At 33.7% G+C, this 20,144-nt stretch overlaps 1 protein-coding gene across 13 annotated transcripts in view; it reads left to right on the top strand.

Moving 5' to 3' along the window:
- Positions 1-20,144, top strand: part of NRXN1 (neurexin 1) — a 1,357,693-nt gene that overhangs the window by 1,163,749 nt on the left and 173,800 nt on the right. For 8 of the 13 annotated variants that reach the window (XM_051975251.1, XM_051975247.1, XM_051975246.1 and 5 more), the window contains 2 exons: positions 14,105-14,194; positions 15,572-15,891. In XM_051975251.1, the coding sequence (XP_051831211.1) occupies positions 14,105-14,194; positions 15,572-15,891 (410 nt within the window). The remainder of the gene's footprint in view (positions 1-14,104; positions 14,195-15,571; positions 15,892-20,144) is intronic. The other 5 variants (XM_051975259.1, XM_051975258.1, XM_051975257.1 and 2 more) reach the window with 1 other exon arrangement.

The raw sequence follows: 20,144 nt of genomic DNA, 5'->3' as shown, positions 1-20,144 counted from the left end.
TGTAGAAATCATTACAATTGACTTCGAGTTCTTAAATTGGAAGGGATCTTAGAAGTCAGCTAGTTCAATCCATATATGAACTAGCATTCCCTTTGGACCATAAGAATGAGATTAGTAAAATAGCTGTTTCTTAAAGACCCTGGAATGGAAGAAAATTTAACTACTTTTTGAGGCAATGTGTTTGACTTTTGAATAGCTTTAACTTTCTTAGCCCAGAGTTAAATAACCTGGGATGCAGAGTCTCTGGATAGATTTCCAGATAGTAGTCGTCTTCATGGAGGAAAAATAATATCTTTACTTGTACTAATCTCTGATTTCCTTTGTAATCGTATATGTAAACTTTATTTTAAAAAGAGGTTCATATGTTGCCAAAGAAAATTATACACTTCAACAACGATATTGTATGAGGACATATTTTGATGGAAGTGGATTTCTTTGACAAAGAGACCTGAGTTTCAATTGATAAATGACGGACAGAAGCAACTACACCCAAAGAAAGAACACTGGGAAACGAATATGAACTATCTGCATTTTTGTTTTTCTTCCCGGGTTATTTATACCTTCTGAATCCAATTCTCCCTGTGCAACAAGAGAACTGTTCGGTTCTGCAAACATATATTGTATCTAGGATATACTGCAACATATCCAACATATATAGGACTGCTTGCCATCTAGGGGAGGGGGTGGAGGGAGGGAGGGGAAAAATCAGAACAGAAATGAGTGCGAGGGATAATGTTGTAAAAAAATTACCCTGGCATGGATTCTGTCAATATAAAGTAATTATTAAATAAAAATTAAAAAAAAAAGAAAAATCTCAAAAAAAAAAAAAAAAAGAAAAAAGAAAATCTACCAAAAACCCCTGTTGTAAACTAAACCTGCTTCATTGACACTTCTATTCATTGCTTATTGCCACTTTTATCCAGTTCTTCCTTCTGGGTCTAAGGAAAATTACAACAATAAATTTAAAGCAATAATTTCAAAATCAAGGCAATTTTGAAAGATAAGGAGCTGCAATTCCTAAGTGGAAAGCATAAGCCTAGGAGCAAAACCCATATTACCATCTAGGTAAATTCCTTAAAGGAATTTTCATCAAAAATGAAATATATATGTATATATTTGTTGTGACATGACAATCTAGAAAATATTCAAGATTCTTTTGCATTCTGAGTGGCAGAGTACCACTTGTAAAATAATGGAAAATCTGATGCTATTCTTATAATTAGTTTGTTTTTATTATGATAATTTGGTGATGTCTACAATTACCTCATTCTTTTTTCTTTGTAGCAACGATACAATTCATCTACCTTAAATAATGCTACAGAGGCAATGGAAAGGGACTCCTTAGAATGCCTGATAACAGAATGTGACCTTTAATTTATCAGTATAGGCCTCATGATTTATTATTTTCTCATCCTTGTTGCTTTTCATCTTTTGTTGCCAGCTTGTTATATACACTAGGAATCCTGTATGAAGGAAGGCTGGTGGGAAGGAGGGATGGCTTTAAGAGAAATCACAGTTTGTTGAAGGCAGGATATGAATCACAAAATCCATATTCTTACTTTTTTCCTTATTAAGTTGATAGAATAATATACAAAATCAAATCTCTATTTTAGTAGCAAATTGATTGCATTACTTTAAATCTTTAAATAAAAGTATAATATATTCTATAACATACATCCTCATGAGAGGGGGACAAAGGAAGAGGCATTCCTTAAGTCACTTAAATATTCATTCATAATGTTTCATAAGTTCTTCGCAAATGTTCTAGAGATATCTGCTATGGATTGCCAGTGGTCTTCCATACTTAATATCACCATTGTTTGGTATAAGAAGGTATTTAAGTTGGAAATAGAAGACCTGCTGCTGTACATGAGGAGTTCAGCTTTGATCTGAAATGTCAGCCATGATATTGTCTCATCCTAGCAAGCCTAGAACTTCCTAGTCATGTTAGTTAATTGGACTGCCTGGCGGGATACTTGGTATCAAATATGTAGCATTATAATTATGTGTTCTATTCTTCTTTAGAAAGACTGTTCAACAGAGCTAAAACACAATTATTTCATAATAAGAGTATGGGGTCTTTTTACCTGCAAGGCAGAAACAAAATCTCCCAAAAACATTAAGTAGAGGTTATTAATCATTTATGCCTTGGTGATTTTTAAAAATCTCCACCCAGGCTTGCTCTCCCTATTTCTTTTCTCTATCCTATTTATTCTTTAAGAAACTTTTGAAATCCCACCTGTTGTGCAAAACCTTATCTGCAGCATCAATTCTCTTTCTTCTGAATTCCTATGGCAATTATAGTCTGTATTATGCATTGAGCAGCTGAATACTTGATCGCTTATAGCATATCTGTATTTGGGGGGTATTTAATATTTTGGTTCTAATTCATTACATAGACATTTCTTCCAAACTAAAGTAGAAGTTCCTTGAGGTCAGAGACTCTATTTGATACTTCTATATACCCTGTATGGTGAGCATATAGTAAGCATTTAAAATATCAATTTTTGAGGATTTTATAGGTTGCTAGATTTGAAACAATATTAAAAGTTGTCTAGTATAACCCCTCTTTTTGGAGACGGGATGTTAAATGATTTGTTCAATTAGATCAATTTACTATTTGAGATATATGGAAGAAAAAGATTTATTGATGATGATGATGATGACAACAATGACATTGAAAAAGGAAAAGAAGTGAGTGATAATTTGAAGACATGGGGTATTTATTTTTAGGCACATCAGAACTCTGATGCCTGTTTTAAGTAGAGAACTTTCAGCATTCAGAGAATAATGTGCTAGCATAGGGATCATAGGCTAAGGAGACTAAAGAATCAGTGTTATCGTTGAACTAGCTTAATCTCCCATCCATAATCCCTTGGGATTCAATGAGAAACAAAATACTGGCACAAAATGACAGTAGTATAATGGGGAAAGCACAAAACTCTGAGTCAGGATAGCTAGTTTCCAGCCACAAGCCTGCCACTACATAGCCCTGTGGCCTTAGGGAAATCATTTAACCCCCTCTGAACCTCTATATCATGATCAATAAGAGAATTGTATTAGATGGTTTCTAAAGACCAGCTCTCAAATTCTATTATTCTATTGACTGTCATGGTTTGAAGAGTATTAGCCGATAATAAAATTGCTGTGTTAGATCCATTATTCATGCCCAAATGAATACAAACCAGCTTCTGGATGATAAGTGAGGGCAGGTTATAAAGTTGTAGAAGCTTTTTGATTGTAAAATCCAATGGGCATGAGCATCTTTTTCACCAACATTATAAATATACTACCTAAGATTCCCTGCAAATTAACCAAAAGTCGGGGTACCCACTGAAAACCATAGCTCAAAAATCCCTACCAATATGTTTAGTTGTACAAAGTGAGCTCCAAAAAACTAATTAGAAACAAAAATGTTGAAAAACTGCATGCAAAACTCGTGACAAGAAGAGTTCAACTCGTTTGTTTTCATTCACAGACAAATATACTCACTCACAGAGTACCATATATCTGATGTAAAGAGCATGCATATTCCCAGGAATTATACATAAAGAAAAACATTCTAGGAACATGTGTGGCCGGGCCACCCAGGACCGGGCTGATTCACCCTTCTGACACAGCTGAGACTTGATTGTCCTCCGATTTTGTCACTTTCAGCTCTACGTTTTTATCCATTGTCCACCGAGTTCCTCCTGGGCAGACAATGATTGCATCATACCTGCTGGGCATCTAGTCATGTCCTACAGTGAAGTGCCCTCTGCTTTTCAGCCCGATAAGGATCCTAATTGACAGGGAGCTGATGACAAGAACATAAATACTAGGGAAGCCAGCTAGGATACTGACCTCCACTTTAGATCCTTTGTTAAAAACTTCTGCCTTTATTATAGATTTTTGTCATCTTATCTTTGTTTAGCATTCATTGTAATATCATGGAGCAGGTATCCTAGTGTCCCATACTTGTGAATGTTTAACTGGTACCATTTAATGATGACAGTAATACAAACTGCTCCCCCAAACTCCTCTACTATTTATTCTTTTCCTTCAATATTCATGCCAAGCATTGAAAAGACTTCCAGCTGTAGGGAAAAAAAAAATGTTTCAGGTCAGTGCGCTTCTCATGGAGACTTTTTTTTCATTTATCAGCCACCCCTGGCTGACTGGCAGGCCTGTTCTGTTGCCGGACAAGAAAAAACATTATATCCTAGAGAGGCGCAGCTGCTTTTCGATGAAGATTAAAAAGGGCAGCATCTTGTCTAAGTCACTCTCTGGCGGATGTCAGCACTGGACCTGTCAGACTTTTAGAAGACCCTGTTCTTATGTTGGAATGCTGAGAAGCTCCTTAAGGAAGCCTGGCACACTTCCCCTTGGGTTATTTCCAGTTATTCAGGCACACTGCAAAAGATGGTGGTGGAAAATAATGAATTCAGGTCTTTGCTGTGGCAGAGGAAAATACTCATATCCCCAGTTTTTCTGTTTCCCCTCACATCCTCCAATTCAGCAACTCTTAAATGAGGACTTATAACCTAATGCAAAGACACAAAGATAGTTATTGAGAGTCTTCACTTTTTTTATTTTTTGTCATCACCAAATTCAAAGCCATTTTAGTCCCCAGCTAGCATTATTATCTGGTGGTTCTTTGCAGAGACAAAGAGCTACTTTTTGTTGCTGTTGTTCAGTAGTTTTTCAATTGTGACCAACTCTTCTTGATCCTATTAGAAGTTTTCTTAGCAAAGATACCGGAATGGTTAACCATTTTCTTTTCCAGCTCATTTTATAAATGAAGAAACTGGGGCAAATAGTGTTAAAATTACTTGCCCAGGATCACAAGCTACTAAGTTCTGAGGGGGAGTTTGAACTCAGGAGGATGAGTCTTCTATTCACTGTACCATCTTGCTGCCCCCTATGCTACTTTATAAGTGTGCATTTTAATCACTGAAATCCATCCCAAAAAAGAAAATTTCTGCAAATTAACAATACTCATTGCAAGGTTGCAAAAAAAATTACACTATATAGGAAAACAGTTATACAGAAAACTCATTTATTCCCACATCATGCAGATAAATGAGAAATTGCAATGTGTGGATGATTACAAAACATTTTTCTAAGTGTAAAAAAGTTTTTTTTTAATATTTACCTAAATTATCCTGGTATTTATTTTCATTCTCCACTTTTGTACTAGATATGGCCAAGAAACTATGCTCCCCTTTAACATATAGTTAGCAAAGTCAGAAACTGATATTTATTCATGAAAGAATATTAAGTATTTCAAACTCTTTCAATTTGCACATTTTAGTTTCCACATTTGAAAATTTTAAGTGATCCCTCTCTGCACCTCAGGAAGTATTGACAATGAACAGATATTTCTTTTTAAGACATTATTCTTTATAGATTCACAATTTCATGAACTTTCTTATTTTTGAGAATTTGCCATTTCACATCAGCAACTGACACCTTTATTTAAAAGAAGTTAGGTAAAATTATTCCAAAGATAACAATTTAAGAAAATGGGAGAAGGAAAATTACACATTACACATTAGTGAAATTCATATTGATGGCATGTCCTGATTGAACTATGGATATAATAGTACAAGTAGAATTTTGTTTTATTTCTTTTTCTTAAGCTCACCACAAAATTTAGTTCCAACTCAAGGATTTGACCTTTATTGCTCCTTTCTATTTACCTTGATTCTTTGAAATTACTCGTTTTTTTCCTCCTTGAACCCTCCTGGTTCATCCAGAATTAATATACCACAATATGACCAAATATTGTCTATTAGATAGAAAAATGAAATCATGTAAAATTTGATGAAATAGTCAATATTGTATCTCTGTGATAATTTTTTCTTTCACATTCCTTATTGCTGGAGCCTCCCTTGACAGAATGGGTTCATTTAGTCCTAGACACCACAATGGCTACTCCAATTAAAGCTCTATGCACATCAATTGTTTGCAGGGTTATTACCACTGGCAGGCCTGCCTCCTGTCAAAATCCTTAATGCTTGAACAATTCAGAAGAAAATGGATTCAAATTTTGCATGCAGATTGATTACTTGGAAATAACTTCATCAGAGCACTGTGTTGTTGGCAAAATTTTCAGTGGAGGCACCAACAGATTTAATTCAAGCACAATTGTCTAGGGGAAAAAAAACAAACAAACCTCAGTCTTGTTTTATGGAGGGAAGGGATGCGTGAAACTAGATGGTTATCTTTTAACTCTTCAATGAGAAGTGCCTGTTTTCATAAATCAAACCTTTCTATACATAGAAGATTGCCACAATAGAGTTTGATATCTTTGTCCCTGTATTTCTCTTTCACGTATCCATACACACAAAGAGAATACTTTATTACTCCTTTTCATTGATCCAATTTGTTTAGGCTTTAAACAGAACCATTATTATTATCATTTCCAAATTTACCTCATATTTGATTATGTTGAGAAAGTAGAAATGTGATTATCTTTGTGTATTGTAGGCTCTGACTGGAATTTTTTAAATCTTCTACACCACTTTATTCCATCCATTTATGGATGTCTGCTTCTTTGATACCTCATGTCTACTCCATAAAATAAGGTTAAATCCCAGTATAATTTGGTTTTGTGCACATTCTCACCCTTACCAGACAAAAGAAATCTATTAAAGTATTATATTTTCCATATCAAATGGTTCAAATTTGTAAAAGATGTATTATAACTTCTATTTGTGTACCATTCAAAACATATTAAATGGAGAGTAGCTGAAAATGTAGATAAGGGAGCAATCATCACAAAAACAAAACAAAATTAAGCAAATTCATTAAATACAACTTACAACAAACTAGTCTGCTTTTCTTTTTGAAATAAAATTAGTACATCAGGGAATAGAGCTATGCTGGGCTGTAAAAAGAAAAAAAAATCCTGAAACAAGACTTTTGCTTTTTAATATTGTTTTATTTAAGTAAAACTTAGAGTAACATACTCATATCAGGAGAGAGATTTTGCAAGTGGCCAGATAAGAGGCTGCATATGTAGTTCCTTTGGTGATTCAACACCATCAAGACACTTGCAACAGAGACATCTTTGCAGCCTGAAAAAAGTCTTCAAGAATCCCTGGGGGCTTCCTCTAAGGCTCTTTTATTTGTTTGGTTTAGATTACTTTTCCCCCAAGACAAGCTTAAACATTTAGATACAGCTGTCACTGTTACTGCACCTACCTAGATATTCAGTAATTTAAGAATATTCTGTAGAGCTTTCTGAAATACCCATATAAGTAATTGTAATGCCAAGAAGAGACAGTTTTATTATGGAGTCATCCACCAGACTTATGCTAAAGTAACCTCATTCCCACTCCTTCCACAGCAATAGACATAGTTTACCTAGATTTTAGTAAAACGCTTGACAAAAGTCATCAGAAATTACATTTATTCACGTACTTTCTAATCTAGTGGTTTGTTGTATCATTTGAATTTAATTTGTCTTCTACATGTATATTACTCAAGACAATATTTAAAGGGTGGTTTCTGAACATCCAGGAAAGGAAGCTATAATTACAGAAATGAAGCATGATTTTATCAAGAACAATCATGCCAGAGTAAAATTTTTTGACAAGGTTAGTGGGTTGACAGATCATGAAAATACTGTAACTATAGTTTACCTAGAATTAACAATGCATGTCAAAAAAATTCTCTTATTATTCTTTTTTAAAAGGTCATAATAAAAGTAAGTGGACTAGGAAGAGATTAGAAGTTTATGCCTAAAAATAATCATTAATGTTTATCATTAATGTTTCCATTTGGATAATTTTCCTTATTTGGATAGAGATATCTAATGGAATCTATATTTTATTGATTTAATAAATGTATTTCTTATTGATAACAAACTTATAGATGACATGCATACACGATTTATAGAAAATAAAAACTGAGAGGGACAGTTAAGACACTGGGTGACAGAATCAGGATTTTAAAAGAATTTGACATGCTAAAAATAATGATCTATATTGAATAAGATGAAATTTAATAGAAATTTTAAAAAATTTCTTACCGTTGAATTCCAAAGTCAACTTTACAATTATAAGATGGAGGCAGCGTGGCTAGAAAGCAGTTTGTTTACAAAAAAATCATGGAATTTGAGTGGGCTACAAGCTCTATGTGAGTTAATAGGGGCAGCTAAAAATATCAAATGCAATTGTAGACCTCATTGAAAAGTATAGTATCCATGACTAGGAAGAGGATAGTCTCCACAGTACTATCCATTAGTCATATTACATCTGGTATATTCTTTCAAATCCTATGTACTGTGTTTTAGGAAAGCTGTTAATAAACTGTTTACCTGTTTCAGTCAGATCTTTCTCTTTGTGATACCTTTTGAGGTTTTCTTGGCCAAGATACTGGAGTAGTTGTCATTTCCTTCTCTAAGTTCTTCCTACAGATGAGGAAATGGAGCAAACTTGTCCAGATTTACAGAGCTAGTCAGTGTTTCAGGTCAAATTTGAACTCAGACCTCCTGGCTCTAGCTGCTTCATTGATAAATTGGAGGGCAGCAAAATAAGGGCAACCAAGGTATTGAAAGAGCCTTAGGTCCACACCCTATAAAGACCTCTTAAAGAAACTGGGAATATTTAGCCTGCAAATAGAATGGCTATATTGAAATGTGCTTTTAATAATTCTTAATCTTTCCATCTATCTGGGAATAGTTTATTTCCCAGCTGTCTCTGCTATTGATGTAGAACTATACAAGCATATTAGACATTTTTATGTGGTACAGTGATTAGATTTTTTCTTATGTTGTGCTTGAAAAGAAGAATAGAAGTAATGCAGATAAATTTGAGAGACTTTGGTCATGATATAAGAAAAATTTGCTAACAATCAGAGCGATCCAAACTGGGCTTTCTAGTGAGACAGAGGCTCCTCCTCCACTGGAGTGCTTCAAACAAGGGTCAGATAACTTCTTGCCAAATATGTCATGAAAGGAATTCTGGTTCAGGTATGGCTTGGACTAATTGGCTACTGAGGTCCCTTCTGGCTCAGAGATGATGTGGTTCTTGTATAAAATAGCAGCAAGAAAATAAACAAAATTTCTGATTAACATCTAAGTAGTCTATCACTATTGTTTAGTAAAGATGAAATAAGTTTAAAGTAAATATGTGAAACATGATGTTTTATTTATCACTGCCTCTCTGCAGTGTGAGGCTGTTATAGTACAACAAAAAATATTCATTAAAAAACTTGGGCTGGGAACCCCTGTTTTGCTCTTTTTTTCCACACGGTTATCTTCAGCAAATCAGTTCAAATCAACTTCCTCATATGTACTGTGAAGTTGAACCAGATAATCTCTAAAAACTTTTGCCTCTAACTCCTCTGATACCCATAAAAAAAATAACACAAGATATCAGAGTGAAATGTGAGGGTAGCCTCTAGCTGGTATGCTAACCAATCTAAATTTTTTTTTGTTTTTTTGTCCTTGACTTTCACACAGGTGTGGGAATCAGTTGTCAAAAATAGGAGTGTCTCCTTTCCTTCTTTAGATCTACCTTCAATACATAAAAAATGGCATTTAAATAAAGTGCTTCATCACAAAAACATTCACCACTCACAATTATTGTTATTATAAGAGGTTTGGGGTTTACTTATATTTTGGCTATGACACAAGAACAAATTGAAAAATAAAATAAATTTTATTTTTCTTGAGTTGAGAGATTCTATTGCCCTCTTGAGATGAAAATGTCAACCTGGATTTTAATTTCAAGAGTAAAACTATTCTGTATAATTAATGCCCATTGATGTGCCAGAGACTTCTGACTTTTAGGGCTTCTGAGAACCCTATTATTTTGTCAACTTATTCTAAAATAGGAGTCAGTGCAATGCAATATAGTATAAAAAGTATCCAAACCAAGATTTGAGAATTGGCCGTGTCACTTTGTAATTTTTGTGACTTCAGGCAATTTTTTAACCCATTCAGTCTTTGTCAATAGTATGAGAAGACTGAATTAGATTATCTCTCAGGAGTCCTATTGATGTGAACTCTAAACCAGCCCATTCTGTTCCCCACATCAGGAAATGCTAGGGGTCAGTTTTCCCAGATAATTTTGTTAGCATATAATATTGTGAAGTGTGAAAGCCCTCAGAGGCTCCATTGTTATTTCTAACCCTTGAGACAATCTAGACCATCATATCTTTAGACAAGTCTTCGGGCCTGGACAGTCAGCTAAACTGCACTTAGCTCCTCCCTAACTTCTCCCCAACTCCTCTAACACACTTCCCCTTACTCTCTAAAACATGGTCTCTTCCTTCTATCTCCCTGAAACTTCAAAGGTTCTAAAATGCCAAACCAAGTTATATAATCAGTCATGATTATGCTTCACCTAGTCACATTTTATCAAATCCGTGAAATATTTCACATAATAAATGGAAAATTTTTGTAAGCTGTAGTAAATGTCTTACCTGATCAATCTATTTCCTATTTCTAGTTTATATTTCCATTTCACTTTTAATTGCTAAATACTATTTATTACCCTCTGAGATGTGTTGTGATAGAGAGACTGAATGTCATTTCTGCTTTGACCAGAAACCCTGAGAATCTTCCCCTCCCAGATCTAGTCATTCACTTTTTTTTAACTTAGTGAAAGAGGAGATTCTTTGCCACAATTGCTACCTAGACTTAACCACTATATGGGTGCAGCCTCAAGTCCCAGAGACCTGTTGAAAACCTTAACTTAAAAAGCCCAAGGTCTCCCTCTGCATCCAGGGACATCTCCAATCATCCTGATCTATATCTGGCCACTGGACCCAGATGGCTGTGGAGGGGAAAGTGAGGCAGGTGACCTTGCACAGTCCTTCCTCACTTAAATCCAATTCACTTGGACATCATGGTATCACCTACCTGATGTTATGGTTCTCTTCCAGAACAAAGGACAAGCAAATAGTTTTGTAACTTTGGCAAGTCATTAAATTGCTCTTTGAAAAATAATTGATCTCTAAGTTCTCTTCCAACTTCAAATCCTATGATCTATTTATTAGAACTGATTAATTTTACAGCTTCTATCTGTTCTAACTTGCCTACTCTTACTTTGCCCAGGTCCATTTTCTCTCTCCTGCTTTGTTCTCTCACTCAATCTTGGTCCTGTCACAAAGGGTTCATGTGATTATATTAACTGAGAGTTATACTAAGGTTTTCAATCAGCAGCCATTGAATATAACATCATGGCATTATTCATTATTTCTTTATGAATTTCATTCAGTAAATGGAACAAATGAAAGAATACGTAATTTTTCATTCTTCTTTTTCTAAAGTTGTCCAAACAGAAGATACAGAAATTTCTTATTGGACAATCCTTGAGTAGAAAGCCAAGAAAGATCTCTGTGTCCTTTATAACATTTCCCAATGATTAAATTTTCACTTATTTTTAGGCACAGGGCAGAATCAGAATCAAAAGAATACTAGATAAAGGCCCTCTGCTTCTCCTAAGGTGAAGGAGAAGTTGGAAAAAGAAAAAATTTAAATTCCAAATTACAAGTGTGAAGTATAATTTTAGGACAGATAATAAGTTTTTGTGTCTCCTCCCAAAATATATAACTAAGCACTCCTGAACTTGTGCCCTTCTTCCAAGATTATTCTCAGAGGAGTTACAAAGCATAAGTGCACAAGTGACATGAGACTTTAAAGATTGATTATTCTATCCAGCAAGAGTCAACAAAAAAGTACCCTCTGCAAAACTACAGGAAACTAATCTAATCCAATTCAATCTAACAAGCCTTTAATAAGTACAAACTATCTGCAAGATACTATAATAGGCACTAGAGACACTAAATTTCCCCCACTGATCCAATTTTTTTGTCCTTGTCCTGACTTTATATTTATATGCCACAGGGTTGTAAGGATCAATCAATGTATTTGAATGCACTTAGCACAATGCCTAGTACATAGTAAATGTTAGCTGTTATTATTCATTGCAATTTCTTTTTCATGTTGCTATTGTAGTTCCATGTCTTCTGATCCATGAACAACAAATTATCTAATAGTTGCATTTGTGCATTTTTATACATATAATTCTTCTGCAGCAGCATAATAAGCATATTAGATCATATTAGTCATGTGACTTCTTCTTAAGAAAGTACATGGAGAATTCCCATTCAGATTTAGACTATCTTCACCCCCTGACAACTGCTTTGCATTAAATATCCAGGAATAAATTTGCATGATGCAAACTAATTCTTGATTGATGGAGGAAAATCTAGAAGAAAAAGTGGTATTAAGACCCGTCTGTGATCATAAAACTGGAAAAAAAAATGAAATTAATATGTTGTCCACTAGTGTCTGACTTTGAGTCATTAGGGCAGAGTTGACACCAGATTTTCTTGAAGGCTGTCAGGGAAGTATAGACATTAAACTGATTCAACTAAGCTGGAAAAAACTTTGCATATATATAGGCGTAGTTGATCATATGTCAATATGGCCTAGGATTAACCTATCTAAGCTTGGAGAGGCTCATCATCAAGTTGAGATGAGGATTTTTTTTTTAATCATGGCATATATAAAAACTAAGTTACTAAATTACAGAGGGATTGAAATCCCTGTTGGTGGAGGGAATATCCACACTGATGTTTTAGTCCTTGAATTGTATAAATTCAGATAAAATTATACATTCTAAAAGTGGTTTTTTGTTGAAGGTTAAATTCCATTTTAATTGTATCAAGAGTATTGACAATTTAAGATAATATCTTTCTCTTTGAAAGAGTCATTCATATAGAATCTCACATGGAACTTTATGTTTCCTAAAAAAAGCCCTCTTTACTTACTTTAAAACTTTGTCAGCAGTATAGTCAAGAGGGTTTCATGTGAGCTCAATGTCAAAAAGAGCAAAAAATTTCTGTTTTTGACATGCCTCTTAGATTGCCTACTAAGATTGAAGATAGCATTTATATTTTTGTTGTTAGTTATAGCAGTGAAATTACCACTTTCTCCAGAAAGGTTGGTAGTAATTATCTTCTATTGTTCCCTAAGAGTGGAAGACCCTAGGACCATAATACTTATTTTATATATTTTATAGAAGAACTTACTTATATTTTATAGAAGAACATAGCTCTATACTCCTTTGTTGCCAAACACTAAAACATTAGTCTGTGATTTTTACTTATAAGCATTTTCTAGATTAAAATAAAAATTTAGATTACAAATAGTGTTCAAAGTCATTTTAAAGAGCAGATCTTTCAGATAGATTTTTCATAAGAAGGCATGTCCTCCAATCAACCTCCTTGTAAACTGAGGGCAGGATAGATCTATTAGTGTTTTGTGCTGATGGTTTGCTTTTTCTCCTTAAGCTGTCTGATATACTTAAGAAAAAGCGACCAAATAATGTGATTTGATTGTCTGAAATATAAACAAAATCTTCTTTCAAGTGGGATATGCCTTAACAGGTTGAGATCTGGATAAGCTTAAAGGACACTCAAATGAAGTCACTTTTGTCAAAGCCTTCTCCCTTAACAACACATCTTGTTGATGCAGAATGTATTATCTGTGATCTTGTGATGTACAAGTGATTGATTACCCAATTTGTTTGTATCTCACTAGAAATGTTTGGACTCTGTGGTTTCTTTATATGAGGTGAATAAGAATTTCTATTTTCTGAATAGGAAATAAAGTATGTCAGGCTTATTTTAGATGGCTGGAGTGTGCCTTAGAGGGTATTAAGGTTTTGTTTTCTTTAAATGATTAATCTGGAGTAAGAGGTTGGATGTATTTTGAAAACTTAAAACTGTTTCACCTGAACATGTTTAACTAGTTAATAAGAAATATCAAAACAGACAAAACCCTGAGGTCAATGGTCATTTTTTGTAAAGCCATTATATGATGTTTAAATTTGTTGTTTGGGTCTGTCTATAACATAAGTTTAATAACCTAGCTCAAATGCAGATTTCTAATTTTCAATTAACATAGGAATAATTTTGTTTGCTAAAATAAAATAAATGAATGAATGAAAGTCTGAAACATGAAATGTTCTAGGTAGAACTTTTTAAAATTCCAAATTTCAAAAAATCATGTGGCAACTGTATAGCTCAAGCTTTAAGTATTAACTTTTAACCTTTGACCTTACAGATTTTAACCAATGAAATGTCTCTTTAAACTTTAAAGGAAACAATGATAACGAGCGCCTGGCGATTGCTAGACAGCGAATTCCATATCGACTTGGTCGAGTAGTTGATGAATGGCTACTCGACAAAGGTAAAAAACATTGATTAAAACTTCAAATAAAAAAATAATTTGAACATAACCAAGTAGTACTTCATTGTAACACTAATAAACATAAAAAATAAATTTTCAGTAAAACTAAATTAAAAACAAATTTAAAACAGTAAAATATAGATAGTAATATTTGCATACCTTGTATAATAATTTCTATACATTTTAGAAGTACCAGCTGTATAATAATCTTACCCTGTTAACTTAAGGTTAAAGGGACTGTTAAATATAATCCACTAACTCAATCTATGAAGGTATGATAGCAAACATTAACCCAAAATGATAAATCATTCATAGATTATATTACATGTTCCAACATCTAAATTATTAACTAAAATATATGTAGTTCTGATATCTTCATTATGGTCCTGAAAAACTCTTTGTTTAAACTGTAGGTATCTTAAATAGTGGGCAATATGTATTGCCGGTCAAAACAAAGTCCCTTTAACGTTTGCAACATTCTAAGAGGATTTGGGAACAAACCCTAATTAAAACTGGACTTAAAGTTGTGTGCATGCTTTTTATTAGCAGAAACCAGTCTGCTAAAGTGGATATTCAATTTGATAATAATGGTATTGTTTCTGAAGATTTCTGTTGAATGAAAATGTGCCATGATTTCTCCATTGGTATGTGTATCATTCCTGAAGCCGCTTTTACATCTAAAACCTTTTCTTTTTCTTTTGTTTTAATTGATAGACTTGCTGAAAGCCAATCAGATCTATTTATTTACATATTTAAAATCTTAGCCTTGGATGTGATCCGTGTGAACCATGCATTTCTTTTCAGTGTGAATGCCGGAGAAATAGAATGATTCAAATGAGTCAATGAAACATTACATTTTAAAAGTAAACTCTCATTTACCATACTGTCAATATGGCCATTACCTGAATTATGAGACCTTTAAACCTTAAATTTAAAAAAAAAATAAACTAAATATTCTATAGTTTCAGGTTAGTATGTCAGTGGTTATTTCAGTGTGGCAAATCCTGGAAATGTTAAAAATCCTGCCAAAGATTTTGCATTTTTGAATTCGACAACCAAGACTCAAAAGTGAAATAGCAAGACTTCAAGAAAAAAGGGGAAAATGATCGACAAAAAAATAAATTTGGTATCAGACATCTTTGATTGGTCTTTTAGCAAAAGCAATCCATTGAGAGTTAATTAAGCAATTACAAGTATTTACCAATATTATGCATTTCATGGACACCTCATTAAAAAGCAATGAATTATGAGTCAAATGCCTATCTTATAGTTTATTGCTCTCATTATTCACCCCATGAAAGATCTGTTTTATCATCCTGTTTAGAATGTAGAGTTCACAATCAACATTTTTGCATGTATGTAATGTTATTTTTACAGGGCGTCAGCTCACAATCTTCAATAGTCAAGCAACCATTATAATTGGCGGGAAAGAGCAGGGCCATCCCTTCCAGGGCCAGCTGTCTGGTCTTTACTACAATGGCTTGAAAGTTCTGAATATGGCAGCCGAAAATGATGCCAACATCGCGATAGTGGGAAATGTGAGACTGGTTGGTGAAGTGCCTTCCTCTATGACAACTGAGTCAACAGCCACAGCCATGCAGTCTGAGATGTCCACATCCATTATGGAAACCACCACCACCCTGGCTACCAGCACAGCCAGAAGAGGAAAGCCCCCTACAAAAGAACCCATTAGCCAGGTGAGTGTGCCTCTTTTTATGTATCTTAGCTCCATTTTTACCAAAATTGATTTTATAGGTTTGGAGGAGGGGTTTGGGATTTTGTTTGTTTGTTTTTTGGTAGATTAAGTTGTTTCAGGCTACTTAAAGTTTCTTTTGCGCCTTGTTTATTGCTAGTTTGATTCAGGCTTCTTTGGTTGTGGATCTCATAAGTGGAGTTGTGAAGTAGTGTTAGGTGATAGCTCCAAAGCAGGACCTTAAGCGTACAAGTATAATTAGAATTTTTAAGATCTGCAAGATTTTCTGTAAATGACAAAGATATATTTATTTATCTGATCAAGTAAAAAAAAAGATGGGTTTGTTAAATATTTTAAATGTCTAATTGGGAAGTATTGGTTCAGAATGAATTTTCTTAAGTAAAACTTTGAAACGGTTGAGCGCTGGTAGAGAATGTAGCTTCTAAATCAGTTTTATTGTTTTTATTAAGACTCAGATATGGTCTGTCATACTTTGTACTAGATTTCAGATATCTCTCATAGTAAAAATCTACCATTATTTTTTCCCACATATTTAAACCAAATCTGATAATTGTGTAACTGAAGGGCAAGAATGTTGTATGAAAGTACAAAAAAAAAATAGGGTAGGGTATTTAGCAATTTGTGGCTAATCTCATTAGAACTCATTTTTGTAATATTTTTATGGATAAACCTCAAATAAGAGAAAAATAAGTTGATGCTGAATTTGTCTGAGTTAGAGGCATCTATTTAGTAGATGAGACATTGTTATAATTATAGCTTGGATCCCTCTGAAGGCATTCCTGACCTTTGAATAGATTCTCTCATGTACCTCTTGTGTTTACTGCATTTTCCTTCCATTTCAATTGTTTGCCTTAGCTCAAATGAGATTGGTTGATTTAATGATCATGAAATGTAGCAGTAATGTGCTTATGTTAGTTGCTACACAAAGCCATCTAATCACCTGTGAAGTAAAAAGTAATAATAGTAATTTATATATCTAGTTAAAATATCATTTTTCTTTAGAGAGAAACAGACTTCTTGAAGTAATAACAGAATTTAGGAAAGGAGAAAAGACTAAAAAGGAGAAGAGAACCTAAAAATTCCCACTCCTATATTGGCAGTCTAATGGATAAAACACCAGGCTTAGAATCAGGAAGTCTCATCTTCATGAGTTCATTTTTAGCCTTAGACACTTAGTAACTATGTAATTCTGGGGAGTTATTCAACCTTGTTTACCTTAGTTTCCTCATCTGTAAAAAGAACCAGAGAAGGAAATGGCAAATCACTTCAGGATCTTTCCCAACTGGATACAACTGAAATGATCCAGCAATGTTATCTTGCATTATGTCCAACTTTCTTTTGTTTTTCTTTCATTATTTTTCCTGAACATGGCTAGCCTTGCCAGGATGTTAATGCTTGAATGCTGATTGTTTCATTACCAAAGCACAATTTTTTTTAAGAAAACTTCATTCCTCCAGTTTGTGATTTCATATTGGCAAAGTTTTGTTTTATATTTGCAAAGTTGATGATAATAAAAAATAGTTAATGTTCAAGATGAACAAAATTGGACTTTGTGACTTTGGTTGGGCTTAAGCATATAGACTTTTCTGTTCAGCTAAAGTTGTAACTTACTTCTAAGTAATTCAAAAAAGTGCTTATTTTTGAGGTTCAGTTAGTGTCAAATCACTGAAGTAAATTTTACACACAGTAAAACCTAAATAAGTGAACTATTTCCTTTATATAAAATGAATCATAGGATTGAAATCCTGCAAAAAGTATATGAGATTAGAATCATTACTAAAACCAAAAAGTGAAATGCACAGATAATCTTCTGTATAATCACAAGATATAATTCAAGTCAACAAATATTGACTAACTATCTAATACATATCCAAGGCACAGTGATTCTAGGGATAGAACTATAGGGGCAAAAAACAGCACCCATTTTTCTCTATGACTTTACTCACTGCTACAAAATACAGCAATATGTAGATGAATGAGGTTATTTGAGAAGAAAATTAATAGAAAAGGGGGAAAAAAGCTTTGAGTAGGTGGTACCTGATCTAAACCTCAAAGGAAGTTAAAGATGTTAAAAATATTGATGAGAGATATTCCAGACATGGAAAATGACCTATCCAAAAACATGGAGTCAGTCGATATAATGTGAAATTTAGGAAACAAGAAGGTAAATTTTGTTAGAATACAAAGTGTATGAAAGGGAGTGACATGAAAGAAACCTGGGAAGGAAAGCTGACACCAGACTATGACGAGCATCAAATGACTAATTGAGTCATATCTATTTTATGCTAGAAACAATAGGAAGAAGTCAACTTTCAGAGCTATCCTTTAGGTAGATTGTTTTTGGTACCTGTGTAAAAGATAACTTGGAGAATGGGGAGACTAAAAAACAGGGAAATCAATTGGGAAGCTATTGCAATAATTTGGGAGAGAAGTGGTAAATGATGAAGTAGAGGGATGATGATGATGATGTGAGTAAAGAAAACTGACACATGTTGAAATGTGTTGTGAAGAAAAAAATGACAATATTTCTCAATACATTCTATATGAAGGATGAGGGGAGGTGGTAAGCCCAAGGATGATTCAGAGTTTATATACTTAAGAGATTGGAAGGATGGTAGTGCCTCTAACAGAAACAAGGAAGGTTATAGAAGGAATAGATGCTCATCTAAATTTAATTTTTTAAAAAGAAACTGAAATTAGGAGTCTGAATATATGGTCATTTGCATGGATATGCTAGGTGAGATCACCTAGCAAGAAAGTTAGAGAGATAAAGTGTGGTGAGCTAAGCTTGAGAGAAAGCTGACATAAAGAGGGCTAGGGGTAGTTGAGAATCTGAAAAGTTTTTTTTTTTTGCTATCTCCAATATCCAAAACAGGAAGATGAAAGTGTATATTCTTTTTAGTTATTTTAGCAAAAAGTAAATAATAAATGCCACAATGTTATGATTTCTAAGAAAATATAGAAGAATGCTATTTTGATATTAAAACTCATACCCTACAATGTAGAAGAAAAAAGTTCTATCTCTTAGAAAATTAATTCAACTTTTCAAATTAATTCAAAACAGTCAACTGAATATTAATTGTTAATGAAAAGAGTCCATTTATTATAAACTAGCCTATGTTTAAAGATGAAGGCAGTTTATAGAAGTAAATGATCTAATCAATTAGTGATTACTTGGTCCATTTGTGGGGATATTGAATTAAATGAAGGATTAGTAGATTCATTAAAAAAAGAAATTCAAAATCTCAGAAAAAATTTCAAAGCATTAACAACAAATAATTCAAAGAAGAATATGTAATTGCTTTAAAGTGGTTTATAATGATTGGATTATATAGTGGAAAAAAGACCGGATTTGGACTCAAAGGACCTGGGTTTGCTTCTCAGCTTTTCTAATTAGGTATGTAGCATTAAGAAAGTTGTCTTTATCTCTCTAGCCCTCAATTTTTTCTTTTCTTTTGAGGTTTTGTTGATGCTTTTATTTTTTAATTCCAAATCATCCTCCTGCCTCAGTCCCCACCCCCAGGCCTCCTTATTAATAAAGAAAAATGATCAAATAAAATTAACCAATACAGTAACTATATATATTTGTCCCTCATTCAACCTCTGTGGTCTGCCTTCCCCCTTACCAAGAAAAGAGAGCTGCTCTCTTGTATCACCAGACCCCTGGAGTAGAAAGATTTATCATTGCATCCTTCAGACTTCTGATTAAATTTACTCAGCACACATTTATTAAATTATTGTTATGTTCAAGACACTGTGCTGGGCAGTAGATACAAAAAGACAAAAATGAAAGAGTTTCTGTCCTCAAGGTGACTGTCATCTTTCATAGGCAGTTATGAAATGCCTGATGTCAGATTGATTTAAGTTCAATCCAACCTCAGACACTTACCTGCTTTGTGACCCTAGGCAGGTCATTTGACTTCCATTTGCCTCAATTTTTTTCCTTCCTTTCTTCCTTCCTTCCTTCCTTCCTTCCTTCTTTATTATTTCTCATGGATTCAATTATCTATGTGAATAATACCCATATAAATCTATCATTGCTTCATTTTTCTCTTGAACATCAATCCTATATTATCAAATTCCTTCTTTTCTTCCCTTCCTCCTCCTTTTTATTCCTCCCTCCTTCCTTCCCTCTATTTTTTTCTTCCTTCTTTCCCCTTTTTCTTCCTTCCTTTCTTCCCTCCACAAGGAAACTAAGCATTTCTAGAAATGGGCATTTTTGGAAATGGAAGAGTA

Source organism: Antechinus flavipes, chromosome 2 (assembly GCF_016432865.1).
Source record: "Antechinus flavipes isolate AdamAnt ecotype Samford, QLD, Australia chromosome 2, AdamAnt_v2, whole genome shotgun sequence".
In the NCBI taxonomy this organism is placed as follows: Eukaryota; Metazoa; Chordata; class Mammalia; order Dasyuromorphia; family Dasyuridae; genus Antechinus; species Antechinus flavipes.
This window is presented reverse-complemented; position numbering and strand designations above follow the sequence as displayed.